This window comes from Pseudorca crassidens, chromosome 4 (genome assembly GCF_039906515.1).
Source record: "Pseudorca crassidens isolate mPseCra1 chromosome 4, mPseCra1.hap1, whole genome shotgun sequence".
NCBI classification, from domain to species: domain Eukaryota; kingdom Metazoa; phylum Chordata; class Mammalia; order Artiodactyla; family Delphinidae; genus Pseudorca; species Pseudorca crassidens.
The window spans coordinates 22,658,902-22,686,228 of record NC_090299.1 but is presented as its reverse complement, the minus strand read 5'-3'; the positions used below and the strand labels follow the sequence as shown (position 1 = coordinate 22,686,228).

At 37.2% G+C, this 27,327-nt stretch overlaps 2 protein-coding genes across 4 annotated transcripts in view; one reads left to right on the top strand and one right to left on the bottom strand.

Annotated features, from left to right (window-relative positions):
- Window positions 1-27,327, top strand: part of LOC137223463 (bifunctional heparan sulfate N-deacetylase/N-sulfotransferase 3) — a 155,184-nt gene that overhangs the window by 58,322 nt on the left and 69,535 nt on the right. For all 3 annotated transcript variants that reach the window (XM_067735205.1, XM_067735206.1, XM_067735207.1), the window contains exons 3-5: window positions 625-712; window positions 8,039-8,193; window positions 27,095-27,280. In XM_067735205.1, the coding sequence (XP_067591306.1) occupies window positions 625-712; window positions 8,039-8,193; window positions 27,095-27,280 (429 nt within the window). The remainder of the gene's footprint in view (window positions 1-624; window positions 713-8,038; window positions 8,194-27,094; window positions 27,281-27,327) is intronic.
- LOC137224114 (heterogeneous nuclear ribonucleoprotein A3-like) lies at window positions 20,108-24,357 on the bottom strand. The gene is made up of 2 exons (XM_067737112.1): window positions 24,292-24,357; window positions 20,108-21,618 (listed from the first exon to the last, which is right to left on the bottom strand). Exons 1-2 carry the CDS (start codon window positions 24,355-24,357, stop codon window positions 20,488-20,490), a joined length of 1,197 nt encoding a protein of 398 aa, XP_067593213.1. The 3' UTR covers window positions 20,108-20,487.

Below are 27,327 nucleotides of genomic sequence, written 5' to 3'. Positions count from 1 at the left end.
TAGCATGAAAAATACTTTATAGGATATAACAATTAAAACTCTGATTCAAAATAGCTTTACCTGTCATTAGTAGGGGGTTTTATCTGTTTTTCAATGGAAGGGCAAATTACAGATTTACTTTACCATGATATCCATTTTTGAAGAATAATCACTATCTTTGGGGAATCTAAGACTTAAAGATTGAAAAGTCTTGTATTTTGAAGACCAAAGATATATCTGAAAAACAACAATCTGTTTCTTTCAATATATGTTCTTGCATAGTTTCACTTAAACAGAATGTCCTTCTTTTGACAACTGGTGAACTACGTCCCTGAGGGGTAAAGGGAGATGTATTTTATGTACTAGATACTGCTTCCTTTGATACATGAAGAATAAACTTTTCATTTAACTTCCTTTTTCTAGCTGACATTTTTTGCTGATTTATTGCAGCTAAAGGATAAATATAAGTATGTATTTATGTAATCTCAGAAGCTTCTTGCTAGTTGTAAGGTGGTAAAGAAACTACTTTCCATCATTTAATTCTCTCATGTCTAAAGGAGTAGTTTTACCTTTTGAATGCTAAAGGAAGATATCTTCTCAAGGCCATGCTCTACCTGATATATTTTTAAAAATTATGTATTTCAGGCCCTGCTTGATACTCAGAATCTTTTGCGCGCACAAATCACAAATTTTACGTTCAACCTGGGATTTTCAGGGAAATTTTACCATACAGGTAAGAAAAAGGAGATTAACTATTCTCATTAAAGCCTCTCTGACCACTCTTTTTAAAATTATGACCCCTCTTCTTCACACCTTCCCGTATTCCCTGTGTCTCTCCCCTACTTTATTTTCTTCATATTATTCAATTTCATTTAACCTATTATTTTTTCACCTTTACAAAATGTTAATAGTTGGAAAGTTTATTCACCATATTATTATTTAATGGGCTTTTTTTCTACTGAACTGTAATTTACATATATAAAACTGCATAAGTAATAGGTATAGTGCTCAATGAATTTTCACAAAGTGTACAGAGCTCCATAACCAGCATGCAGATCAAGAATGAGATACTTCCAGAAACTCACACACCCCCTCCCTTGTGCTGCCTTGGTCACTAGCTTCCCTCAAAGAAAACCACTATCCTAACTTCTAATATCATAAATTAGTTTGCCTGGCTTTGAGATGTGTATAAAAGGAATCATATAGTATGGACTCTTCTATATACAGCTTGTTTTGTTCAACATTATTTTGGTTTTGCAGACATCATTGTGTATAGTTGTAATTTTTTCATCGTCATTGTTCTGTAGTATTCCATTTTTTGAATTTACCAGAATTTCTTTATTCCATTCCTCCAATGTGGATGGTTGGGTTGTTTCCAGTCTTTGGCTTTTTTTTTGCATAGTTGTGTTAAGAACATTTTTGTACCTGTCCTTCAGAGGACATATGTCTTCTTTTCTGTTGGTTATCAACCAGGAGTAGAATTGCTAGTTATGTGGTACATTTATGATCAGCTTTAGTAGAAAATGCCAAACAGATTTTCAGAGTGGTTGTACCAGTTTTTATTTCCAACAGTATGTAAGTTTTCCTGTTGCTCTACATTCTCACCAGTATTTAATATTATTTGTCTTTTTAACTTTAGCCTTTCTGGTGGGCAGTAGAGATATCATATTATGTATGACTTAAATGTACATTTCACTAAGTAGTGAAACTGAGCTTCTTTCATATATTTATTGACCATTTGGATATCTTCTGTTTTGAAATACCTCAGTGGTTTTTTTTTATTGAGTTGTCTGCTTTTACTTATTGACTTGTAGAAATTCGTTATATACTCTTAATGAGCCCTTTGTCCCTTATCTGTGTTGCAAATACTTTCTCCTAATGTGTGGTTTATCTTTTTTACATTCCTACTGGTATTTTTTGATGAACAAACATCTTAATGTAGTCCAATTTATCTTTTTTTTCCTTTTTTTGTGTCTTTTTAAAGACATCTCTGCATGCCACAAGATCATGAAAATATGTTCCTACATGCTTAAAATGTATCTATCTGAGATACATACATACACAAAAAATTGATTTTTGTGTATGTGTGAGATAAGGGCCAAGATACCTTCTTTTTTTCCGTAAACATGTCAAGTTGGTACCAAGTATTGAAAAGACCATCCTTTTCTCACTGTTCCATGGTATCATCATTGTCGCAAATTAGATGACCATATATATGTGGACTCTGTTTCTGTACTCTCCTGTCCATTGGTTCCATTTGTGTCATCATACTGTCTTATTTACTGTAACTTTATAATTAATTTTAATATCTGCTATTGTAAGTCCTCTAAGTTTGTTCATCTTCTTCAAGATTGCCTTGGCAATTCTTGGTCCTTTGCATTTTTATGTAAATTTTAAAATCAGCTTACCAATATCTACAAAGAACCTCAAATTTTTATTTAAATTTTTTAAAATTTTATTTAAATTTAAAACCTTTAATTTTTATTTAAATTACATTAAATCTATTAATTAGTTTGGGGAGAATTGCTATCCTAACTATTGAGTCTTCCTATTCTTGAACACATTTAGGTCCTCATTAACTACACTTGATACAACTTTATTGTTTTTATATTAATTCCTTGGTGGGGTTTTTGATGCAATAGTAAATGGTGTCTTTTTTTAAAGTTTTCCATTTCTCTTTTGATAGTATAATAATAATAATATAATTGATTTTGTGTACTGATCTTGTATTTAGCAACCTTGCTACATTCACTTATTAATTTTATAGTTTATCGATTCTTTTGGATTTTCTACCAATCCAGTCATATAATTTTTGAATAGTAAAAATTTTATTTCTTCCTTTCTAAGCTTTATGAATTCTTTTTCTTTTCCTTGCCTATTGCACTAGCTTGGATCTCCCATAAACATTAAAGATGGTGATAGTAACACTCATATCTTGTTCCTGACCTCAGGGGAAATCCTTCAGTAGTTTTCTTCCTGTTCTTGAGGGGAATTCTTTCAATGGACAGTTTTATAGAAAGTCTTTATTAGCTTAAGAAAGCTCCCTTCTATTCCTAGATTTCTAATGTTTTATTATGAATGGATGTTGAATGTACTTTATTTTTAAATTATCTGTTGTCTTTCTTCCCTCACTAAAATGAACACTCTACAAAGGCTTTACTGCTGTAACACCAGCAAGTAGGACAGTGCCTATTGAAAAAAAAATGAATTAATGAATAAATGATTGAATGAAAATAAAGTTACCTTTATTTTAACTATTAGTATTTATATGGAACAAGGTCAGAGAATAAAATTTGACCATGTTGTGTTAGGAAGGAAAATCACTCTAAATATTAAGGATAATTAACTTTTTCCCAAACATAATAGAAATATAATAAAGCACTCCTGGCAACTCAGTTTTTTGCCAGTGATGAATGCTAAAGAATGACTGTAGCCAGTGGCTCTCCTTCATTCTTGTTTCTGAAAGATTTGACCTCTTTCCTTACTTGGGTACTTCCCACAGCTCACAGTAGGTATATCCTCTCTCTAAGCCAGGAACAGTAGAACACAGGAGGAATCTAAGGAAAAGGCTTGAACGAGTTTTGTTGTCTGTATAAGACCTGCAAGCTTCCACAAAAACTTAGCTAGACTTGTCTAAAACCAGTAAAATCAGTTTTCAATGGGAACAGATATAAAATTTAATACTCTGAATCCTTCAAAAATTAAATATAGTAAAGTTTAATTGAATCACACAGCCTTCCTTTCTAAATGAGTAACTCCTTTTTCTATTAAAAATTCTATTTTATTCAGTCTTTAAGGGAAGGAGAAAAACAGCACTGTCATACTAGTAAGACTTCATTTCAGGAGAGGGTTTCATCTTGTTTGATGTACTTTACTTTTTGAAAGATTTGTGCATTTTGTGAGAAATAGAGAGATGAAAGAATAAAAATTATAGTTCCCTTTTAGTGAGCAGCGCCATATTCTAGATACTTAGCTAAGCAATTTTCATGTACCTTTTCATTGAATCCTAGGAGTTAAAGAATGTGTTACCTTGTTTTCTAGATAATAACATAGAAACTTAGAGGGGCCCAAGGTCATATAGCTACTTAAGTGTCAAAAAATACTCTTAACTTAAGGTCAGTCAGAGCCCAAGTCTTATGTATTAGGGAAAAAAAATGGGTTTTTATCATTTAATTGGCAATCCTTGATTAAGGAAGCTGATTGGCAAAAGGTTCCTTCCCCTTATCTATAGGTTCTTTAGGTTTGTATATTTTCCCAAATCACTGAAAACCGATAGTATTTGTAAATTCTATCACAGAATTAATTAACAATGTGAAGAGCAATGTTACATGAATTAGTAAATGCTAATCTTATTTCTAAACTCCACATTTGGTCAGTGAATGATGGTTAAGGGTCCTGAATTTAGAGTTGTGTAATCTGGGTTAGATTTCAGGTTCTGAATTTAGGTTCTATCCCAGTATTCCCAGTGACTTGTGACAAATTACTTTGCCTCTCCAAACATCAATTTCCTTATCTATAAAATGGTGTTAGCAGTAGCCCCTAGCGCATAGGGTTGTAGTGAGAATTAAATGAGACTATACTTGAAAAACACTTAAGACAGTCTCAATCAATAATGGTTTTTAATATAATATCAGAGTAGGAAATACTACAGATAAAATACTGAAGAGACATGTTATTTAAATAGATACATAATAAAATAATAATTTGCATTAACTATAAAATTTCAGTGTAGTTTTGTAACAACTTAAGAAATGACACTTAAAATTGAGGAATTTGACTTCTAGTTCTTCCCTCTCCAGTTCTGGCAAAAGTGTGTAAAGTGGAGGAATAAGGGAGTAGCAAGAGGCCAGCACAATCCAACCACGAATAACTATGTTTCAACTTTTTTATCATGATGTTTAAAGTGTTAGGCAACAGACACTTGTTCTCAATATAATTAATTCTGATGTAAAACATCCCCAAAGTAGGATTAAAGGAAATCAGATAAGAGAGAGTTATAAAGAAAAAAGGAAAGGCATACAATTATGCCTACTATGATTTTATATGTCTGTCAGAGGGCAGACATTGTTTGTCTGACTCTTGCATGATTAAAATGTATGAATATTTTAATAGCAGATTTCACCATGATATTCAGGAAAGGACACCAAATACCTGAGCAATCTTTCCAAAGAATTCTGAAATCTGTTGTGCTGTCCTCATAAATAAACTTTGGATAAAGGCCAACTAGAAAAATGAATAAAGAGATAAGAAGAAGGATGCAGGGAAAGATAGGAGCTATAGGAGACGGGAAATAGAGATTAAAGGTAGTAGGAAGGATGACTTTTCATAAACTAGGAAATCTCAGCTCACTCTTCCCAGGGGAGGTGGAAATCAGAAATGAACTGATTACTGGGAAACCCCAAGAGACATCTGCCTATTTTCAGTATGGGAAAGTAAAACTGCAACAAGTAACTGACTGTAATCTTAACTAATATGGTGTCCTGAGGACATACAAAATGTTAAACAAGAGGAGAGTATGTAAGTAGAGATGTTTAATTGCAGGGAAACCAAATGACATAATCCTTATGTAAAAACAAAACAACAACAACAACAAAAACCCAACATGTATTTAAGCATCACCAGTCGCACATAGCTAAAATTTCTTTACCAGGGCCGCCTTATTTATCACCTGAAAGGTAGCAGGACGCAAGACTTCGCCATGATTGGGGTCATCAGATATTCTAAGCCCCTACCTCCATTTTCCTATTCCTTTGCATTCCTCTCTGGATGGCTTCCCAGAGCTGTAAGATAATCACTCAGAAGCCCCAAGAATGCTCGATGTGGGTGACTCGTTTATCAGGCCAGTCAATTAATATAATGGCTTGATCAGTTCTTACATTCTTTTTTTTTTTTTTTTTTTTGCGGTACGCGGACCTCTCACTGTCACTGTTGTGGCCTCTCCCATTGCGGAGGCCAGGCTCCGGACGCGCAGGCTCAGCGGCCATGGCTCACGGGCCCAGCCGCTCCGCGGCATGTGGGATCTTCCCGGACCGGGGCACGAACCCGTGTCCCCTGCATCGGCAGGCGGACTCTCAACCGCTGCGCCACCAGGGAAGCCCAGTTCTTACATTCTTAAATACAGTGTCCCCTCTGCCACATAACACTCATGTCAGTGCCCCCCCCATACAGTATTATAGTGGAAAAAAAAAAAAAACCTCACAGAGACATGTAGAAGAACAGGAGCAAGAAATACAGGAGGGAAAGACATGGGCATTTTAGGTTACCCAGTATGTGCCAGGACTGTATAGACACTTCCTCCCAAATAGAATAAAATAGGTATTGCTATCCGTATGTTTTGCCTACATGAATACCAATATTAAAGGGGTTATGTGACTTGCCCACAATCACACAACTCAAATGTGTTGGAAACTACAAATAAACTAAAAATTTCTGACTCAAAAGGCTATACTTGTTCAACTATACTCTGGTAACATGAGTGTATGATGAAGAGGAAAAAATAAGGGAAATAAAGCAGATTCAAGTTAAAGATGCCCTTTACAGAGAGAGAAAAAGTTCCTTCATATCAGCAGAGTATTGCTACTTAAGTGTATGAAAGTGAAATTGAAGACTTTCCGTGTTGAGAGATTATTTTCTTCCACTCAGTCTATGTCACTGATTCTGTTCTTCCTGCATACAGTGGAGCAACCTTAACAGCCTCATACTACACCTTTATCTTTGGTCTCCTTCACTGCACAGTAAATCATAGGATCTGATTCTTCTCCTATCAATAGGCTCTGCCTTCCTTCTCTCGGAAAATTAAATGAAAGAAGAGTGGTAACAAGCACCGGCTCAGTTGGCTGAGCCGGGAAAGCAGTCGATCCTCCATCTTTAGCCCCTAGCGCCCTATCAGAACCAGTCACATCAGAACTGCTATTGAAAATATGAGAGGAGGTTTTTTTCTCCACAAAGAAGGGACATCATTTGAAGAAACCCCTGTTCTAGGACCTTACTGGATCCAGTGTTGTGGCTGAAATTAAAGTGTGGCTGCATCATTTTGTGATGATTAATATCATTTTATGATATGCCAGGACAGGTACCTTACACTGCTCTCATTTCATGCTTTATTAAAGAAACTCTGCCTGGGGAAATACAAAAAGAGACTCCTACCCCCTCACATAAGTTAGAGAACTGTGTGATTTCTCACACTCAGCTAAACTGCAGGTCGTGGAAAATGGAGGAATTAAAACAAGCTCAAATACGAAAAATCAGAGGAACAACAACAAAGCTGACTCTCAAGGAAACACAGGTCTCTTGATGGAAAGTTTGCTTCCAAGAACTTGAGAGAAAGGGCAGACATGAGGAATATAAGTAGCACCAAGGAGCAGGGTGGTACTTGGATTGTTGTACAGTGACTTCACCACTTCTCACCTTCTTTCTATCACTGTCTTTGCTTTCTCTTTCCTTCAGTTTTCTCTCATTTTCTCAATAATAATTCCTACATTTCCCTTTTTTCTCCTTTTTGTGCCTTAGTTTTCACTAAATATGTACTGAGTACCTTCCTCTCAGACTTAAGGAGTAACCCAAATAAATTATGGAATTACTTTGTTGCAATTGTTGTGTCACAACTCATGTCTAATGATCAACCATTAGAGCTCTGCTGCACATTTCCTCACTCGTATTCCCTTGACTACATTCCCGACTTATCCCCCATTCTCTCCAAACTGCAAATTATATAAGTATCCTAAACGTTAGAAGTTCTAAAGTTCTTTGGAATGGTTGTGTACTTCCATCTTGCAGTGATTTTATATCCATGTCTCATGTTTTAAAACTTTAAAAAGAGTTGTATCACAGTCTCTGGTTTTTCCCCAAGTAACAGATTTTCCTTTGTTACATTTCATGTTCCAAGTCTTATATGTATCTAAGATACTATAAATGGTACCTTCTAAATATATATATACGATTACATAATTAGATGCACGGACGGATGGGTGGATGGACAGATAGATATTCAGATAAACAGGCAATCAGTATAACTAAAATTAATTGAATAATCTTTCTCCTCTCCCCCCCCCCACCCAAGGAACTGAAGAGGAAGATGAAGGGGATGACCGTCTTTTGAGGTCTGTGGATGAGTTCTGGTGGTTTCCACATATGTGGAGCCACATGCAGCCCCACCTCTTCCATAATGAGTCATCTTTGGTGGAGCAGATGATTCTTAACAAAAAATTTGCCTTAGTAAGTAACTCACTTTGAACACTACATTGAACTAATGTGCACTGACTACAGAAATGACCAGCTTTTTATACTGAGAATGTCTTAGAGGTTTTTGGCATATTGGCACTTTTTAAGCAGGCTTTTCTATGTGATCATTAGAAAAATTCGGTAGTGCATCCTTTCAGTATGTGACTTTTGACTTTGTATTGGGTGCTCATCACTATGCTTAACGCTTTGAGGGGTCTACTTTAAAAGGAACTTCGCAAGATACTCACAGGACTCAGTTGCATGACGTTATGGTCAGAGCTCATAAAAGATGGTTCCCATCCAGAAGGAGCTTCCTGCTGCACTGCAAAAGAAAAATATACACATAAAACAAGTCTCCACATAGAAAGCAAACTTATGGTTACCAAAGGGGATGGGGGAGGGATAAAGTAGGAGTTTGGGGTTAGCAGATACAAACTACTATGTATAAAATAGATAAACAACAAGGTTTTACTGTATAACACAGGGAACTATATTCAATATCCTGTAATTAACCATAACAGAAAAGAATATGAAAAATAATATGTGTATATATATGTATAATTGAATCACTTTGCTGTATACCACAAACTAACACAACATTGTAAATCAACTATAGTTCAATCTTTTAAAAAAGTCTCCATAAAATGAGATATTCCAGGACCTAGTACCAAACCGTGTAGACATAAAACCTACAGTTCAGAGAAGTAAGTGTCACTGGGAGTGCCCAGGGAAATGCTGTGCAAATAGGAGTTTAGGTACACTCTGAAATAAGAATAAGATTTAAGCATCAGGGAGAATTTGTAGTTAAATGAGGCTGAGGGAAAACACCAGCTAGAAGACCATATTGTGGGTATGAGGTAATGAAGAGTCGATCCAGAAAGGCAACAGAATTGGGAAGAAAACTATTTCAGAGACATCACATACCTATAACATAGGATGGAACATTCACTTGACTGAGCAGGATGCACTGTTTTATACTATAGGGATTCTGATTCTGGACAGGGGAATTTACAGTAAAAGCTCTAATACATACAGCACATTGTAAAATGTGCTTGTGATGAGCGGAGACGGTATAGAGTGATTAACAAGCCAATAAGGCTTATGTTTGGGGTGGGGAGGATATTTTATCTTTGTTTCTATGAATTATTCTAATGGGCACACAAACATGTGGAGGGAGTCCAGACAAGTAATTGTTTATTTACCCAGCATTCTCCCTCCCCGGGCAGGGAGTACTTTGGGGGCAGGAACTATATTCTGTCTATCACAGTTTCTAGCTCATAAACGTACTCCATGAGTATGCGTAGTATAAATGATCAAGGCAGCAGAAAATACCACTCAAAAAGCAAGTGAAGTGTAATATATCTTTATTTATTACAGCATTTCTCTTATTTGCAAACCCCAAAACTTACATTACAATGTTCACAGATTATGTTGTTAATAAATCTAAAACCATCAAATCATGTTTCTAGGTAAATTCTACTAAATGTAGACTAAACCTAGGGTGCAAAATAATTAAAATATACTACACTGGTTAATTTGGATATGAGTTGGAAAATTCTAAAATATAACCACTCTATTGACAGACAGAAAATGTTTTTCTAGAGATTTGAAGTCCTGACCCCAAAACTAGAAATGACTGATTTGAAGTATAATCTGCTCAATTTTGAGATTTCCTACACATATACACCTTTCCTAACGTTATAGTTCCTAAACCCTGAAGATATACTAATTCCATACATACCTGCCCTTAACATATTTATACTCTAAAATGGCATAGAGAGATTGTGGCTCTACTCTGTGGAAACAAGAGCACGTGTTACATCTCCCTTGGCTGGCCACCCAGCCATGTTAACTATTAGTTTTTTTGGCTAATCAGAATTTAAGAAAGTACTGATGCCCACTTGCCCACTTATCATGGAATGTATTCTATATAAACTTCTAAAGCCCCAAGATGTTTTAGTTGAAACACATGATACCTTACTCAAATTTGTACAAGAAAAGGTTAGAATTTATAAAGTATATTGCTTTTCCCATGAGGATATAGAAGACCAAATACTTATGGGTAGTATCAGGAGCTCATACTTACCTTTTAACTTCAGTCTATTCCCCCAAATAGACAGCCTCAAGTATACCTTTGCCAGGCATTGATATTTTGTCAAGAAAGCAAGAATAGTGTCCTACATGCTAATATTATGTATATATTTTGACAGTATTTGCAAACTCCTGTGAGATGGAGAGCCAGTATTTTTTCACCAAAAGTATAAACAGGAATAGTAAACAGCATGTAAAAGTGGGTAAACATTGCCACAGTTTGTAATACAGAGCACTAAAAATCCCCTCAATGCAGCAAACATTAATTCTATGATCTTCAGAAGTCTAAAAGACTGCCAATATTAGCAACATTAATCAGCAAGAGAGGATGTGGAGAAGAAAATTACTTTGTAGTTTATTTTTAAATCTGTGGAGAAAGAGAGGAATTTGTAAAAGAAGAAACGTACCAATAAAAGATAAACTAAGAAGTGAGGAGGAATACTTTTAGGTTTGTTGTTATTGTTGTTTAGGTAGCCTTCAAAGAAACAGTTTATCAAGGCAGATTTGATGAAAGACATGACATTCACTGTTATATTCTCCTGAAAATAGAACATTATCTAAAATAATGGTATTCTGTTATGACTTGGATGAATGAATCAATGCATGCCAATATTATGGTTATACCTAACAAACATAAATACTTGAAAGTACATACAGTAAGAACCGATGCACAGGAGTTATACATTTTTTGGAATTCTCAACTACAGAGCATCATGAATTGAAAGAATAATTCAAAATTGAAATTTAGTCATTCTTAACCTCAAGTGCCAAGCAGAGGATAGTTCTTAAAAATGTCATTCCTAGCTTCAGGTTGACAACCCAAATTATGGTCCTTGAGGCAGTAGAGAACATTCATAAAAGTTTAATCAAATACAGAACTGGTCTGCTTTTTTGTCAGGAGACGACACACATGAAAAGAGGTTGAATCCAGGGTCAGTCCCTCCCCAGCCATAACAACGTGAAAGAGAACAGAAGCATTTGGGAACAGTGATTAGTACATAACACACATTCAGTAGATAACAGCTGGTGTTTTTATTATCATTCTATTCAGTATCATAAAACTGCCATCTTCAGTTTTTACCTAGGTTCCTGAGGTGTTTAGAGTGACAGGTAAAAGGGACAAAAATCCTCAAGTTTAAAAGCTTATTTTGGGGCTTCCCTGGTGGCGCAGTGGTTCAGAGTCCGCCTGCCGGAGTCCACCTGCCGATGCAGGGGACACGGGTTCATGCCCCAGTCCGGGAAGATCCCACATGCCGCAGAGCGGCTGGGCCCGTGAGCCATGGCCGCTGAGCCTGCGCGTCTGGAGCCTGTGCTCTGCAGCGGGAGAGGCCACAGCAGTGAGAGGCCCGCGTACCGGAAAAAAAAAAAAAAAAAAAAAAAAAGCTTATTTTGTATTGGAAAGACATTTGGTTCGTGTCAATTCTACACATTTTCTAATGCGTGTTAACTCTTTTACTTCCCACTAAGGCGTTAGGGTTACGAAGCTGCTTTGCTGCTAAATTTAAAGATGTAATAAGAAAAGTTCAAGTGTTTTATTTTCTTTTTTTATATATTCTGTATTATTTCCTTTAATTCTTACAGCAACCCTGAATTGTAAGTATATTTATTCTCACACTATAGAGAAGAAAACTGAAAAGTCAGAGAAATACAGTGACACACTCATGATGATCAAGCTCACTAGTCGTAGAATTTAAAACCAGAAATCCTGGGGACTTCCCTGGAGGTCCAGTGGTTAAGACTCCGTGCTTCCACTGCAGGGGGTGCGGGTTCCATCCCTAGTCGGGGGAATTGAGATCCCACAGGGCACGTGGCGCAGCCGAAACAAACAGAAAACCCGAGAAATCCTGGTTTTCTAAAATTGCATAAATTGTGATCTCCAAGTTTCCTCACTAGACTCCCAAACCAATTCACATGTGTAAGTCTAGATTTCTCTTTTGCCTGGTAATCCAAGGGGGTATCTGGTAATTCTGCTAACATAAGAGGAATTGAGTGCTAGAGGTGGAACTAATAGGGCAACTTTTCCCTTAGGTTCCCAAAGGTTCCCTACAGTAGGCAGAGGTTCTACAATGTTGGGAAGGGAGACAAACAACTGAATCTGAGGAAGTTTCCACATGACTATCATTTATCATGTATGGATATAGAGTCTACTCTTATTCAAAGAAACTATTTTGGAGGAATTCTGCCTCAACTCTCGTCTCACTAGATCTAAGAACCAGCAGTATTGTGCTGATATTGCATTTCTAAATTGGGTCACGTTCTGCTTTTTTCCACCAGCTCAGAAGCTCTAAATTTAAAGATGAGCATGCGTGTTTCCCAATGAAGGAACTGAAAGACATACAAAGAAGCAACTGGGTGTTCACACAAGACTAGAGGCCACGGATAAAATGTAATATTCACATGAGTGATTGAGTTAGAGGACACTTAAATACTTTTCCAGCTCAGAGAATCTGAGACTCTGATGTAAGACTCTTTGGTTGGGCCTTCTCTATCACCATCTACAGCCAAACACATGCTATTTTCATTGAGTTTTAGCAAACACATCTGACCTATTAATCCTTTTGCACAATGTGGACACTTCTGTCTCACAAGGGAATTTGATGTCTGTTTTAATTTACTTTGAAAGCTCTGTCTAATTGCTTACTGTGGAAGGTCAAACAAATCCTTTAAGCAAACTTGCATTTGATGATTACAGCCATCAGGAAATACAGCTTTAGAGGTTGATTAGAAAAATATTTTTAGTTATCAAATATGGGCTAATTAAAATGAAATTTCAACGGGATTTTTTTGAAAGGTACCATTTTTGAGGCAAAGATTGTAATGTTAATTATTGACCTACAACACAGTAGAAATATCTATTATACAGTTTTTTAAATTCCATTGGAAAAATAAAGTAGCTTATTGCATTTAAACCTCAAAAAATATCATCAGTATATATACTCTCAGTTGGAGAACTGGATTTACATTTTAGTGAATTATGGTAGTTTAATTTTTAGAGATAAAATAATTAGTAGAAATTTTATCATAGAACTCATTGCCAATATCAATGATACTTAGCACTGTTTACAGACAATACCATTAAAATTGGTAGTAGTGAAACAATGTTCCCGATCCTGAAAACATAAAGTCTTGCCCAGGATTGTACTTTTTGATTGTATTATCATTATTCTTTCAAACAGTGTCCTTTTCCCCCCTCTTTTCCAAGTTCAGCAGAACCCACTAATTTACATTAGCTGAAATGTCTAGTATCAGTTATGCAACTCTTTAGGTGAGTGAGCACATTAACTTTTCTAAAATGGAAATAAAAATTATAGTATCAAATATAATTTAAAATATATTGAAAGACTTGCTGGCTTAAGGAATATATAATAATCCTTTGATTAGTTTGCTTGCCAGCTAGAGAATGAATGAATGTTATCATTTTTACTTCAGAGAAGCACTTTATAAAAAAGGGACATTAGATTTTCATTTTATTGATACTGAAAACAAAGTATAATTCTAATGGTCCTAATAGAAATAGAGCTCAACTCAGGATGCACAAAGTCTAGTCTGAGCTGCTAGACCACTTCTGGACTAATGCAAACTGCACAGTTAAGAAAGACACTAACCATTGTTCAGAGCAGGATGGCCAATATGGTGAAGTATATAATTTACTTCACAAAAAGAATATCTGAAGGAACTTGGAGAGGGCAGGAAATAGAAGAGAACACTAAGGGATATATTATCAGGGTTAATATTAAACTGAAAAGTACTGGTGTGTCAATGCCAGTTATTACAATATTGAAAAGCGTCAATACCCCCAGTACCACCTCAGAACCTCCCGGCGCATGTCGCAAACCTCCCAACTGAAGGGGCCTGGCTTGTGGTCTCCAACATCCAGCTCCAGCTCTACAGCTGGCAACAGGTCTTGACTGATCAGTAGATGGCATGCTGGCTGGTAAATATTTTGAATGTTACCCCTGAAGATGATTAATCAATCAATGAAAGTAAAATCCTCACAACTGCTAACTTTGTGTCTGCTTTGGCTTTTTCGTATGTTCCACTCCAAGTTCCCGATCATTCAGTAGTTTCTGTGAATTCTTCCTTTTGTACCATATCCTACTCCATTTCAAAACTTTCCATCCCCACTCCACTTTCAAATTTTTTATCCCACATCTGGATCATTGCAGCAGCATGCAAACTAGTCTCCCCAATTCCGCATTCTTTTCCTTTAGTTTATGCTCATATCAGGGAAAACTGTGAAACTTGAAATCCTATTATCCTGTTTTCCCTACATGAAACAGAACCTTGCATTTCAGTGAGTGAGTCTTGACTCTCCAGAGGAAATGTAGGAAGAGAACTCCAGATATCTACCAGACATTGTGCTTAGTGCTTTCCACGCATCTATCCTCAATTAATCCTCACAACCACCTGTGAGCCTAGTTATTCCCATATTTAAAATGCAAAAAGTGAGGCTCAGAGAGCTTATGTAATTTTCTTAAAATCACCTTGCCAGTGAAAGCTGGAGAAAGGATTTGATCCCAGGTCTGTCAAGTTCCAAAGCCCCCATAACCAACGTGGTTTGGGGAATTGAAAGTTGCCATGCCACTGATACTGCTATTGATTGCTGTTACAAAAACCTCACAACCAGAATATTACTTCCTGCAGAGTTATATTTTTAAAACAAATTTTTTTACAATTTTTTACAATGTTTTTCTTTTCAGTCGCTGTTTATATGATTCATGTCATTTCTTGTGTTTGTGCAACCATCACACAAATACGGTGCAACATCACTGTCCTGACGGCTATTATAAATACCAGAGGGTATGTAATAGTGATAACAAGCAAAGATCAATATCAACTTCTCTATTCTGTCAGTAATATTACTTCAGTTAAAATTAATACCATGCACACTTAAAGACTCCTAGTCTAATCAACCTTTTATATATTTTCAGAAAGATTAAATGTGTTTGCAAATACTTTGGGAATTTGAGCCTGTGTCCAAATTGTTTATAGGTTTATTACCTCTCAAGGACCCCAAAGGTCCATGTTAAACTCATGGCTTCAAAATCTGAGAAAGCTGGATTAGACTAAACCCTTCAATTCCTCCACTATGTCTCTAGATAATTTCATTTTCAGTTATTTTGCTACAGCATAAAAAAATAAAGCTTCGTAGATTCATTTTTTTACATTTCTACAAACTCCTTCATGTGTTTACTTGAAGAAATTTTAGCAATTCAAAAAACTCAACCTGGCCTGTGCAAAGTACAAGTGTTTACATAATTCTTTTGAGTATTCTTAAAAAAGCACACCCTTTAGAGATGTGTTTAGTTATGAGACACTCAACAAAGCTATGAGGATAATTCAAAAATTTGAAGGGAACTCTAAGAGAGGAAAACAGCATGCTCTGTTAAATGAAACTAACTTGAAATAAACTACATAATTATTAGCGAGGACTAGAAGAAAATCTGTCACTCTCCCCGAAATAACTCTTTCTGCGAGGTTACAAGTTAAAATGAAGGTTAAAGCTGAGTATACATACCTTTTGTAAACCTTTTTTTGTCTTGGTACTGAATTATTAGCTTAACTTTCGTTTCTGGAACTTCTTTTTCTTTCTTCCAGTTTTATTGAGATATAATTGATACACAGCACTGTATAAGTTTAAGGTGTGCAGCATAATGATCTGACTTACATACATCATGAAATGATTACCACAGCGAGCTAACATCCATCACCTCATATAGATGCAAAATTAAAGAATTAGAAAAAATATGTTTTTCCTTGGGATGAGAACTCCTAGGATTTATTGTCTCAACAACTTTCATTATATATTTATCATGTCGTTTATTATATACCTAGTACTTCCTTTAGCTTGTAACTGGAAGTTTGTACCTTTTAACTACTTTCCTGCCCATCCCCTACATCTGGTAACTACAAATCTGATCTCTTTTTCTATGAGTTTGTTTGTTTTTGAAATATAACTGACCTACAACACCATTTTAGTTCCTGTTACACAACATAGTAATTTGATGTTTTTACACGTGTTTCTGAAATTTCTTAATGCATTTGGCTTACTAAATTTCATTAAAGTTCTTCAAATAATTCAGCTATTAACTTGGGGTAGTACTTGAAGGGGAAGATGTAGTGTCAAGAAAGGGCTTTTGCTGATGTCATTGTTATGGCCTTATCAAATTTATGGTTCACCAAGGATTTTTTTTTTCTTTTTTTTTTTTTTGCGGTACGCGGGCCTCTCACTGCTGTGGCCTCTCCCGTTGCGGAGCACAGGCTCTGGACGCACAGGCTCAGCAGCCATGGCTCACGGGCCCAGCTGCTCCGCGGCATGTGGGATCTTCCCGGACTGGGGCACAAACCCGTGTCCCCTGCATCGGCAGGCGGACTCTCAACCACTGCGCCACCAGGGGAGCCCTCACCAAGGATTTTTTCATTCTTTTTCAAATTTTTTCCCATTCAGATTGTTCCATAATATTGAGCAGAGTTCCCTGTGCTATACAGTAGGTCCCTGTTAGTCATCCAGTTTAAATACAGCAGTGTGTACATGTCAATCCCAAACTCCCTAACCATCCCTTCTCCCCCTCCACCCCCACCCCATAACCATAAGTTTGGGGACCTAGAGATTGTCATACTGAGTGAAGTAAGTCAGACAAAGTGAAATATTGTATGATATCGCTTATATGAGGAGTCTATTAAAAAATGATATTTTGGAGATTAATCCTTTGTTGTTTCATTTGCAAAAAAAAAAATGATACAAATGAACTTGTCTACGAAGGGGAAAGGAGTCACCAAGGATATTTATAGCTCCTACTTTATACATAATATCAATTACTTTTTCCTGAAGAAATGTATACTGTTTGGTAAAACTTTTTTTAGATAAGGCTGATAATGAGAGTGTATCTTCTTTTTATTTATTTATTTAGTTAGTTTTGGCTGTGTTGGGTCTTCATTGCTGCACACGGGCTTTCTCTAGCTGCAGCAAGAGAGGGCTACTCTTCATTGTGGTGCGAGGGGCTTATCATTGCGGTGGCTTCTCTTATTGCAGAGCACAGCCTCTAGGCACACGGGCTTCAGTAGCTGTGGCACGTGGGCTCAGTAGTTGTGGCTCGCGGGCTCTAGAGCGCAGGCTCAGTAGTTGTGGCGCACGGGCTTAGTTGCTCCCCGGCATGTGGGATCTTCCTGGAGCAGGGCTCAAACCCGTGTCCCCTGCATTGGCAGGCAGATTCTAAACCACTGTGCCACCAGGGAAGTCCCGTGTGTCTTCTTTTAAGGGATGTCTTCTCTTAAATAAGAATCCTTAGTTTTGGCAGGGGCTGGAAGTGATGGTAGAAGGATTCTGAGTTTACCTCTGTTCCCGTGTTTTACTTGTTGTTTCAATAACAGAATAATATTAATAAGATGAAAGGAAATTAAATTGCACTTGACCTATAATGTTGCTTATATCTTTCATTCTCTACATCTCAGTAAGATAATTTGTTTTATTACCGCTACTTGGAAAATAAAGAAATTGAGGTTTGGTGAAGTTGTATAACCTGCCCAAGGTTCTACAACTAATGAAGGGCATCACTGAGACTGAGCCCAGGACTTCTAAATTTGTGCTTCCTCCACGATACTAAACTGTTCCCTATCCCCAAGATTCCCCGATAGATATTGATCATTTATTGTCATGGGTCTGACTTTGTTTTACATTTTTAAAAACTTTCATTGAGGTATAGTTGATTTAAAATGTGTTAATTTCTGCTGTACAGCAAAGTGATTCAGTTATACACATATATATTCTTTTTCATATTCTTTTCCATTATGGTTTATCACAGGATATTGAATATAGTTCCCTGTGCTATACAATAGGACCTTGTTGTTTATCCATCCTATGTATAATAGTCTGCATCTGCTAATCCCAAACTCCCAATCCATCCCTCCCTCCCGGAATCTCTTTGAATATGGGAAAAATAAGATTCTTTTCTCACTATATAGTTAATCAAACACTACAGACTCTTCTCCAGATCTGATTGACTTCAGAGTGACGAGATCATACTTCTGTTTTATGAGTTACTGTAATGACATTCTGTTTCACAAGATCTCATTATTAACACCTTTATCCAAAGACTTCTGTACCTTTTGTTACTGTAGCCATGTTTTTTTAAAATCCAAACTGTGAGACAAAGAATATCACCTTCCTGGGGCTTCTGGACTCATAGGAATATCACTAACTAGGGAAGCTTGCCTCAGCCTTGACGTTCAGTGTTTTTATTGGAGTTTCATTTCATAGACATGATGACTGACTGACTGCATGATTGAACTCAATCTCTAACTCTCCTCCCCTGCCTAGAGGTCAGGCTGATATAAACTAGCTCAAAGCCCCAACTCTCTAATTGAATGGTTGGTCTTTCTGGCATGGCCAAACTCTGAACTGAGTCATTTTGTTAACATAAACTCAGATCTTTGGTCTCAGGGACCCACCATGAATAACAAGACATTCTTATAACTTAGAAAATTCAAAGGATTTAGGGCTTACCTCCCAGCAACCAGAGATGATGAAGACCAGCCAGCTTTTTAATTATACAACAGCTGCCAACAGAGGATGATTTTAAACTCTTAAACCAAATCTATTAAAAACAACATGATCATCACTGCAGATTTTTCACATACCAGCTGGCAAACAGAATTTATATTATGAATTAAAGAGCACCCTGTTTAAAAAAAAAACTAGAAAGAAATCTAGGGGCCAGTTCTATAAATATTAACCAAATTTATGTAAATATGCCTATCACATTTTAGAGCATTATCACTTACTTAAATATGTAGGAAGAAAAGTACACATGTTACTTTAAGATTGGATCATGGATTAAAAATAGTGCATTTATATTTAGCATCCAAATATGACTGCTTCTAAAAGCACAAAGATTATGTCAAAGAAACACAGGATTTTAAATCTGAATCTTAGTGACTACTTGTACAGCCCCTTTATTTCACAGTTGAAAAAAATGAAAAATCAGATTCTTATACTAAGGTAATTATTTCTTTCAGGATCTTTCATTTCATACCACGCCAGAAGTACTTCCATTTATCACAGGAACATATTCTAATATTTACACTCTTAGCATTCAGTACCAAACCTAATTCCCTAACCTAAAGATAAATCCTGACTTGCCTGGTTTTGTCCTAGATGAAGAAGGAAGTAAGACTCCTTCAAATAGTAACTTTAGGTACATTGGGTCACCATCGCTGCCATTTCTTACTTCTCCCGAGTCACAGCAACTGCTAGAGGACTCCTTTAAGTGCCAGAGGCCCCACAGTTTCTCATAAAATTCATGTGTGGCTCATCAGTATTACCTTAGGAAAACAGTCTTTAGAAGATTTAAAATGCTTCTCAAATTCAAGGGCATAGTTTCATAAATTTGTTTTCTTGGGCTTCCCTGGTGGCGCAGTGGTTGATAGTCCGCTTGCCGATGCAGGGGACACGGGTTCGTGCCCCGGTCTGGGAAGATCCCACATGCCGCGGAGCGGCTGGGCCCGTGAGCCATGGCCGCTGAGCTTGCACGTCCAGAGCCTGTGCTCCGCAACGGGAGAGGCCATAACAGTGAGGGGCCCGCGTACCGCAAAAAAAAAAAAAATTGTTTTCTTCACATACTGTGTGTGTATGTGTTATGTACATGCATACGTGTATGTGTATGCATGTGTCTTTTAGTGAAAAGGTTCTAATTCCACTCCAAACAAGCTCCTATTATCTGGAAAAATGTATTATTTTCTACGTGAAATAATACCTCAAACAGCCATAGCTTTTAAGAAAGGCACTCTAAAAATCTATTTTTTTTTTTTTTTTGAAAAGTTAAAAATTCCTTAATTTTTTATTCCTGGTACCACTACCACAATTTACAGGGCAATATACCTGATGTAATGAAAAGAAAAAGAAAAAGACAAAGCTACAACAGATAAAAGACCTCAGGAATGTACATCTAATTGACACTACATTGCATTAATCAGTAGCTGCACTTTTTGCAAACTGTGGCTATGACAGTCCTGAACAAGAAGGGTTTCCTGTTTAAGCTGCAGTAACTTTTCTGACTATGGATCATCGTTCCTTCTGTGGCAGATTTTTACAGTTCCTCTAATGCATTTGGGACGACTGTCTCAAAGTAACCTGCAGCTTTCCTGACAACTCCTTGCTCTCTCTCCTGCTAAGAACTGTAGCCCTTTTCTTCTGAGTTTTTAGAACCTTCTGCTACCATATCCACCACTTCCACCACCAGATCCATAACCACCACCATAGGGACTTCCCGAGCTTCTTCCACCAAAACTGCCCCCCTTCATGGGTCCATAATTTGATTGCTGTTGTCCACTGTAATTTCCAAAATCATTATAACTCCCACCACCACCATAGTTACCTCCAAAATTTCCTCCTTCATTGTAACCATCATATCCTCCACCACCGCCACCATATCCACCACCTTGGTTTCCATATCCTGGTCCACCACCACCATAGCCTCCTCTACTACTGTAACCAGGACCACCGCCATAGTTACCACCGTCGCCTCCAAATCCATTATATCCACCATCACCTCCTCCATAACTACCTCTGCTGCCACCACCTCCACCACCATACCCTCCTCTTCCACCAAAGTTTCCACCACGGCCAAAGTTACCTCCACCACCTCCAAAGTTTCCTCCACGACCCATAAAGTTGCCAGATCCACCTCCACGACCTCTCTGTGATCCAGCAGATTGCATTTCTTGTTTAGAAAGGGCCTTTTTCACTTCACAATTATGACCATTAATAGTGTGGTATTTCTGAACAACAATTTTATCAACTGTATCATGATCATCAAAAGTTACAAAAGCAAATCCTCTCTTTTTTCCACTCTGCCTGTCTTCCATAACTTCTATGGTTTCAATCTTGCCATACTTTTCAAAGTAGTCTCTCAAATTATATTCTTCTGTATCTTCTTTAATACCACCAACAAAAATTTTCTTCACTGTTAGATGGGCACCAGGCTTTACAGAATCCTCTCTAGAAACAGCTCTCTTTGGTTCCACTACACGCCCATCAACCTTGTGTGGTCGAGCACACATTGCTGCATCCACCTCTTCAACACAAGAGTAAGTAACAAAACCAAAGCCCCTGGAACGTTTTGTTTGGGGGTCTCTCATCACCACACAATCTGTAAGTGTGCCCCATTTCTCAAAATGTTCTCTTAAGCTATCATCTGTAGTTTCAAAGCTCAGACCACCAATAAACAGTTTTCTCAACTGTTCTGGTTCCTTTGGATCATGACCCTCCTCCCCCCGGCGGCGACGGCGACGGCCGGAGTCGGGCTGGGGGCGGCCGGGCGGCCTAAAAATCTATTTTTAAAAAGCAATTTTTTCTAGAAACAACTCCAAAATATACCACCAATATAAACATTGGGAAACTTTATTGCAAGCCCATTTTTAATTGTAAATGTAAATTCTCAATACTACAAGATAGTTAACCAAAGCATGAACTTCTACATACTGAGGAAATGGGACATTCTAACCCAAATGTACTATAGGAAAGCATTTAGAAGTATTTTGAAATTATGTGGTAATGAAGTTTTAGATTTTTTCTACTGTAGAGTATAGAATGTCTGTTTGACTTCCTATCACTGAGCATTTTTTTTATTACATTAGTTTGTGTTCTTGCTAATCTGAGAAATATGGAAATAGGCAACAAATCTTCAGGTCATTAGTGTAAATTTAAAATGTCCTCTTTAGAAAGATTGAAATAGAGAAAAATATTAAAGTAAAGTATCATTCTTGATAATTAGCAAGAATTTAAATAAAGAAATATTATCAAGGATAGTAAAAAACAATGATTTCTTCAGGAATGAAGTTACTGTGTTTCTCAAATACCTAAATGGCAATTTTTTTTTTAGTTTTTCTAAGAAATTTTGAATATCATTATTGAATATCAAATATCACTCTTTGCTTGATAAAATTGTGTTATCTTCACATTCTCCATGTGGAAACATCTGAATACACAATTTAGGAAAATCTTGCAATTTTTAATTCTATACAGTATAATTTAAATATAAATTCATAATAATAAGTGTCTGTTTTTCACTTGAATCATTTTTAACTACAGTCTCAAAAGTGTTTTCAAGTATTACTTATCTAGATGTTAAATTTCTCTGTGAGTTACCATATGTCCATTCTGCAGATGAACTGACAGTTTGAGATAATTGAGAAAGTGAACATCAGAATGAGAGGAAGGTAGTCAGAATCAGTTCACACAGTTGTTCACTGATATTTGTTGACTGCTTATTGTTGGCAAGGCACTGGCCATATAGCAATGAATAAGACAGAACCCAGAACTCACGGAGTTTATTGTTTAATGAGGAAGAGAGACATTAAAAAACAATTATATGAAGCAATATTCACTTACAAACTGTGCTGTGTACCATGAAAAACAAATGAATGCTGCTAAGAGAAGTCTTAATGTGGACTTCATTTACACTGAGACTTGTCAGTGGAGCTTCTCTGAAGGTATCACAGAATAAAGTACCTAAAAGAGGTGCCAAATTTATCTAAGTGAAGAATTGGAGTAGGGAAATTCCAGTCTGGGAAAACTACATATGGGAAGATGCTGAGGTAGGAAATTGCTTGGTGAGTTTTGGGAAAAGATTAATGTAACTAAAATACAATGAAAGGTGGAGGGTAGTGCAAAATGAGGCAAGAGAGATAAGCACGGTCATACCATGCAAGGCTCATGACCACCCTAAGAATTTTGTATCTTATCTTAAGTGCAAGGGGAAACCATGGAAGGATTTTGAGTAGAAAGTCACATGGTCATATTCGGGTCTTTTAAGTATTACTCTGGCTGCTATGTAGAGAATGGATTGGAAGCAGGCAAGAGAGGAAATGGGTAGAATGGTTAGGAGCCTATGCTTGAAGGCCAGGGGATAAAATGGTAGATTGGATTAGGGTGATGGTGATGATGATGATAGAACTGGAGAAAAGTGGATGGATTTAAGATTTATACTAGAGGTATACTGACAGGACATGATAATGAACTAGATTTAGGAGAGAATGAGGAAACAGGTGTCAAGAATAGCCTCTATCTTTTTGATATGGCAACTAGTTGGTTGATAATACGTCATCTAGTGGCATGGAGGAACCCTGGGGAAAGAGCATTTCTGGTAGAGCTGCGAGGTGGAGATGAAGAGTTCAATTGTGAGAATAATTAATCCCACTTGTGTTCTAAGTATTTAACATACATTTTATAGTAAATAGCCATATTCCCTAGTCTTTTTGGTCCATTTCCTTTTTTAGGGAAGTTTTTACATAGGTTACAGAGTTCCTAGATCTAAGATGCTAGTTTCAATCAAGGATTCATAAAAAGAATAAGGAGAATTAACTTTTTAAGCTAAAATATCTACTCTTTTAAACTTTTTGCCCCCAATTCCAAAATAATAATGTACTTAATTTCAAATTTAAAAATCTGGAAGAGAATAATCAGTCAAAAATTTAGCATTACAGGGCTTCCCTGGTGGCACAGTGGTTAAGAATCCGCCTGCCAATGCAGGGGACGCAGGTTCAATACCTGGTCCAGGAAGATCCCACATGCCGCGGAGCAGCTAAGCCTGTGCGCCACAACTACTGAGCCTGCGCTCTAGAGCCCGCGAGCCACAACTACTGAGCCCACATGCCACAACTACTGAAGCCCACGCACCTAGAGCCTGTGCTCCACAACAAGAGAAGCTGCCGCAATGAGAGGCCCGCACGCCACAACGAAGAGTAGCCCCCACTCACCGCAGCTAGAGAAAGCCCACGCGCAGCAACGAAGACCCAATGCAGCCAAAACTAAATAAATAAATTAAAACATAATTTAAAAATTAAAAGAAAAGAAATTAGCATTGGGACTAAATCTTCTGAAACATAGTAGTCTGCATCCCGGAACATACAGACCTGCAATCTTAGCCCCAACTTTTCTACCCAGTAAGATTTCAGGTGTTCTCTCTGGTATTGAATGAAAATTTGGGGGCCGATTTATGTTGCCTGCATCTCATTTAAAAGAGACCAGCTACTAGCTAATGTTAAGTGATTCACAAGCCGGAGGCACATGGTTGCGGGTATTTAGATCAGGAGGAAAGCGGGCCCAAGAAGGGATAGTGGGATAGAAGTCACAGAAGCCTCACAAGGGAGAATCCCCAGATCTACCCTTTTCTTTTACTGAAAAAAAGGGTGGCCCAGTATTTTCATAATTTCCACGTTAGAGTTGAGCTAAGTAGGACGAAAGCTTATTTTACAATGGAGGCAGGCCAGCAATGACGACAATAATAAACAACATTCATTGAATGTGTATCATGTTTCAGGAACTGCACTAAATGCTTTCCGTGTATTACATTATTTAATTTCCTCTTAACCTCTTATGAGGCTTAGGGGTCATAAATCATTCTCCAAAGGCCACACAGGTTGTAAATGCAAGAGTGAAACAGCCAGTTGTGTTTGACTCCAGGAGGGGAGTTTTCCGCCACTGTGCCACAATGCACCAGCACACAAATAAAAGATGAGACTGAAAAACCTCAGTATTTCTTTAGTGTTAAAAGCTAAAAAGAAAAACACAAATTGTGTATATGATGGTTTGCAAATATTTGGGAATATTCCAAAATAAGGGAAATGTCTCTGCTGTGCTGGACCGTCCTTTTCTTACATAGTGTTCTGAAGAGATAGCTGACCACTTACAGGTATTTAAAACTACCTTGAGCTTTCTGTCAGCATAATTTCTCACAAATTTGGAGGTATTTGAATTTTATAATGTAGTTCCTGTCATGGTGAATTTCATTCTTGCTTCTTCCTATACCCTTTTAAAAACTGATAACCCATAATTCTTCACAATTTTTCTTTAAATTTCTGTGATTGAAATTCATTTTCTTTCAACTGTTCCATTATCACTGCACCCCTATTCTTAAACCACTTTAGATGAATACTTCACTGACCTTTTCTAACACAAAGTATGTGCTGGTAAGTAATTTTTAGTTGAAAAAAATTGCCTTAGTTTTTAAAAACAGGGGGGAAAGAAAGCAATGAGATATTTCAATTCACTTTGTAGTGAAATTCTAAATTATAACAATAATTGCCTAGTTATGGTAATTTCTAACAAAGATGAAAATAAAATGAAGAACATGAAGCTTCCCTCTCACCCTTCAGGAACACAAGTATAATCTACTCCACCCATTCTCTTCCTCATAGCAACAGTGTGGCATCTCCCCTTTCCAGCATCCTCAACTACAACTGTCTGAGATGAGTTTTGAATGATGAACAGTTTACAAGATAAGAGGAAAGGGGCATTCCAGTTGGGTGGACAATATGTACAGTGTACAGCAAAGACATGAAAGAAATCATCAGAAACTGGGGTGGGGAGGATGAATGCTGACAGGAGATCGGCTATGTTAGGTTGGTTGTGAGCCTTTTATGCCGTATTGAAGGAGTCTGACAGATACTTAGGTAATGACAAATGATTGGCAACCCTTGTTCCTCCTGCGTTCAAGTGCTCATACACTTCCTTCACCTCCTGTTATTTAGGTTGAAAAACAAAGCTAGCCATGCCTTTTCCACTTCTTCCATATCCATATTTCTACAATTCAGTGCGTTTCGCAGCTTAATACTATGGTTCTTTGTATGTGAAATTGCACTTTGGCACGAAGACAAGCGATGACCAAGTCAGAGGAAGTCTATTTGGGTAGAACTTTAGAAGTTCTTTAGAAGAAAGTTCTTTAGAAGAACTTTAGAAGAATACAAAGCAGTTGAAAAATACAGATAGAAAAGTAAAATATTATTCAGGAGAAAAAATACATGTCTACTACTGACACCATGAGTGTTCTTTTAATAAAAGACATCTCATCTTTTATGCTAAAGAGACTTTATCAGGACTAATGGACCATCTCAAATGAAGAAGAATAATCACAATTACACAAACTTTTCCCAAGTCCCCTCCAAAATAGTCTAGTTGTCACGTAGATTTATTTTCAGAATTTCCAGACTTGGTCAGGACCAAGTGAATAGAGGAAGTAGTGAGAGAGAGACAGAGAGTAATTTTGAAATGACTTTTTAAAACTGGACTCATTTTATATACAGAGAGAGTAATTTTGAAATGACTTTTTAAAACTGGACTCATTTTATATACTAAAGCTGGATTTCAAATCAACTAAATTTCCAGATTGTTGGGCTCATTCAGTACCTTCTCCTTTCACTATAACCAGGGCTTTGGCTTCAAAGAAAATTGCTCTATAAAATTTTACCACATTTTCTAATCAAAAGTGTGTGCTTCTAACGAGGCAGGGAACGTTGTCTATCACCGGCCCTCTTGCTGAGGGAACAATAGAAACATGGCAAACTTGGTAGAAACTGGGCTATAGACAAAATAAAATCCTGTTAGCAAGTCTAGCGAACGCAGAATGTGTTCTGCCCCTTCAGAAATGCTGGTTTTATTTCGTGGGGAGTGCTGAGTGTTGTCTGTAACGAGTGTTTGTCGTTTAACTTACTGAGATCGTGAAGATAGGTGAGTCACGGGTGACTGTGACAGGAGGCACTGAATGCAGGCCTTCACATTATTCATTAAAAGCACTAGTCCTGTCCCATCACCTCTTAAACACACATGTATCATCATCAAAACTGGTGGAGTGGCTATCAGGCCTCATGAAGTCTAGAAGTCTTAATGTTTATCACTTTAAATTTTGCCATACAATTAAGTAATGATGGAGTGAAACAAATGTATTTATAGTACATTTGAAAATCCTGGGATAAAAATAGGAACCAGATAAATCTTCCCACATGCTAACTAACATTTGCTTGGCCTTAGGAGCATGGCATTCCTACTGACATGGGCTACGCGGTGGCCCCTCACCATTCGGGCGTCTACCCTGTACACATTCAGCTGTACGAGGCCTGGAAGAAGGTTTGGAATATTAGAATCACCAGCACTGAAGAATACCCACACCTGAAACCAGCTAGATACCGGAGGGGCTTCATCCACAAAAACATCATGGTGAGCTTCCTCTGGTATGCGTAGGGTAGACCTCATTCTGCCAGACT

Bases quoted from the DNA above. Each gene is read 5' to 3' on its own strand.
- LOC137224114 (XM_067737112.1), bottom strand. From the start codon at position 24,357: ATGTGCCTCCGGCTTGTGAATCACTTAACATTAGCTAGTAGCTGGTCT. The intron at 21,619-24,291 runs GCAACATAAATC...TTTTAAAAATAG, and splicing joins CTCTTTTAAATGAGATGCAG to ATTTTTAGGCCGCCCGGCCG.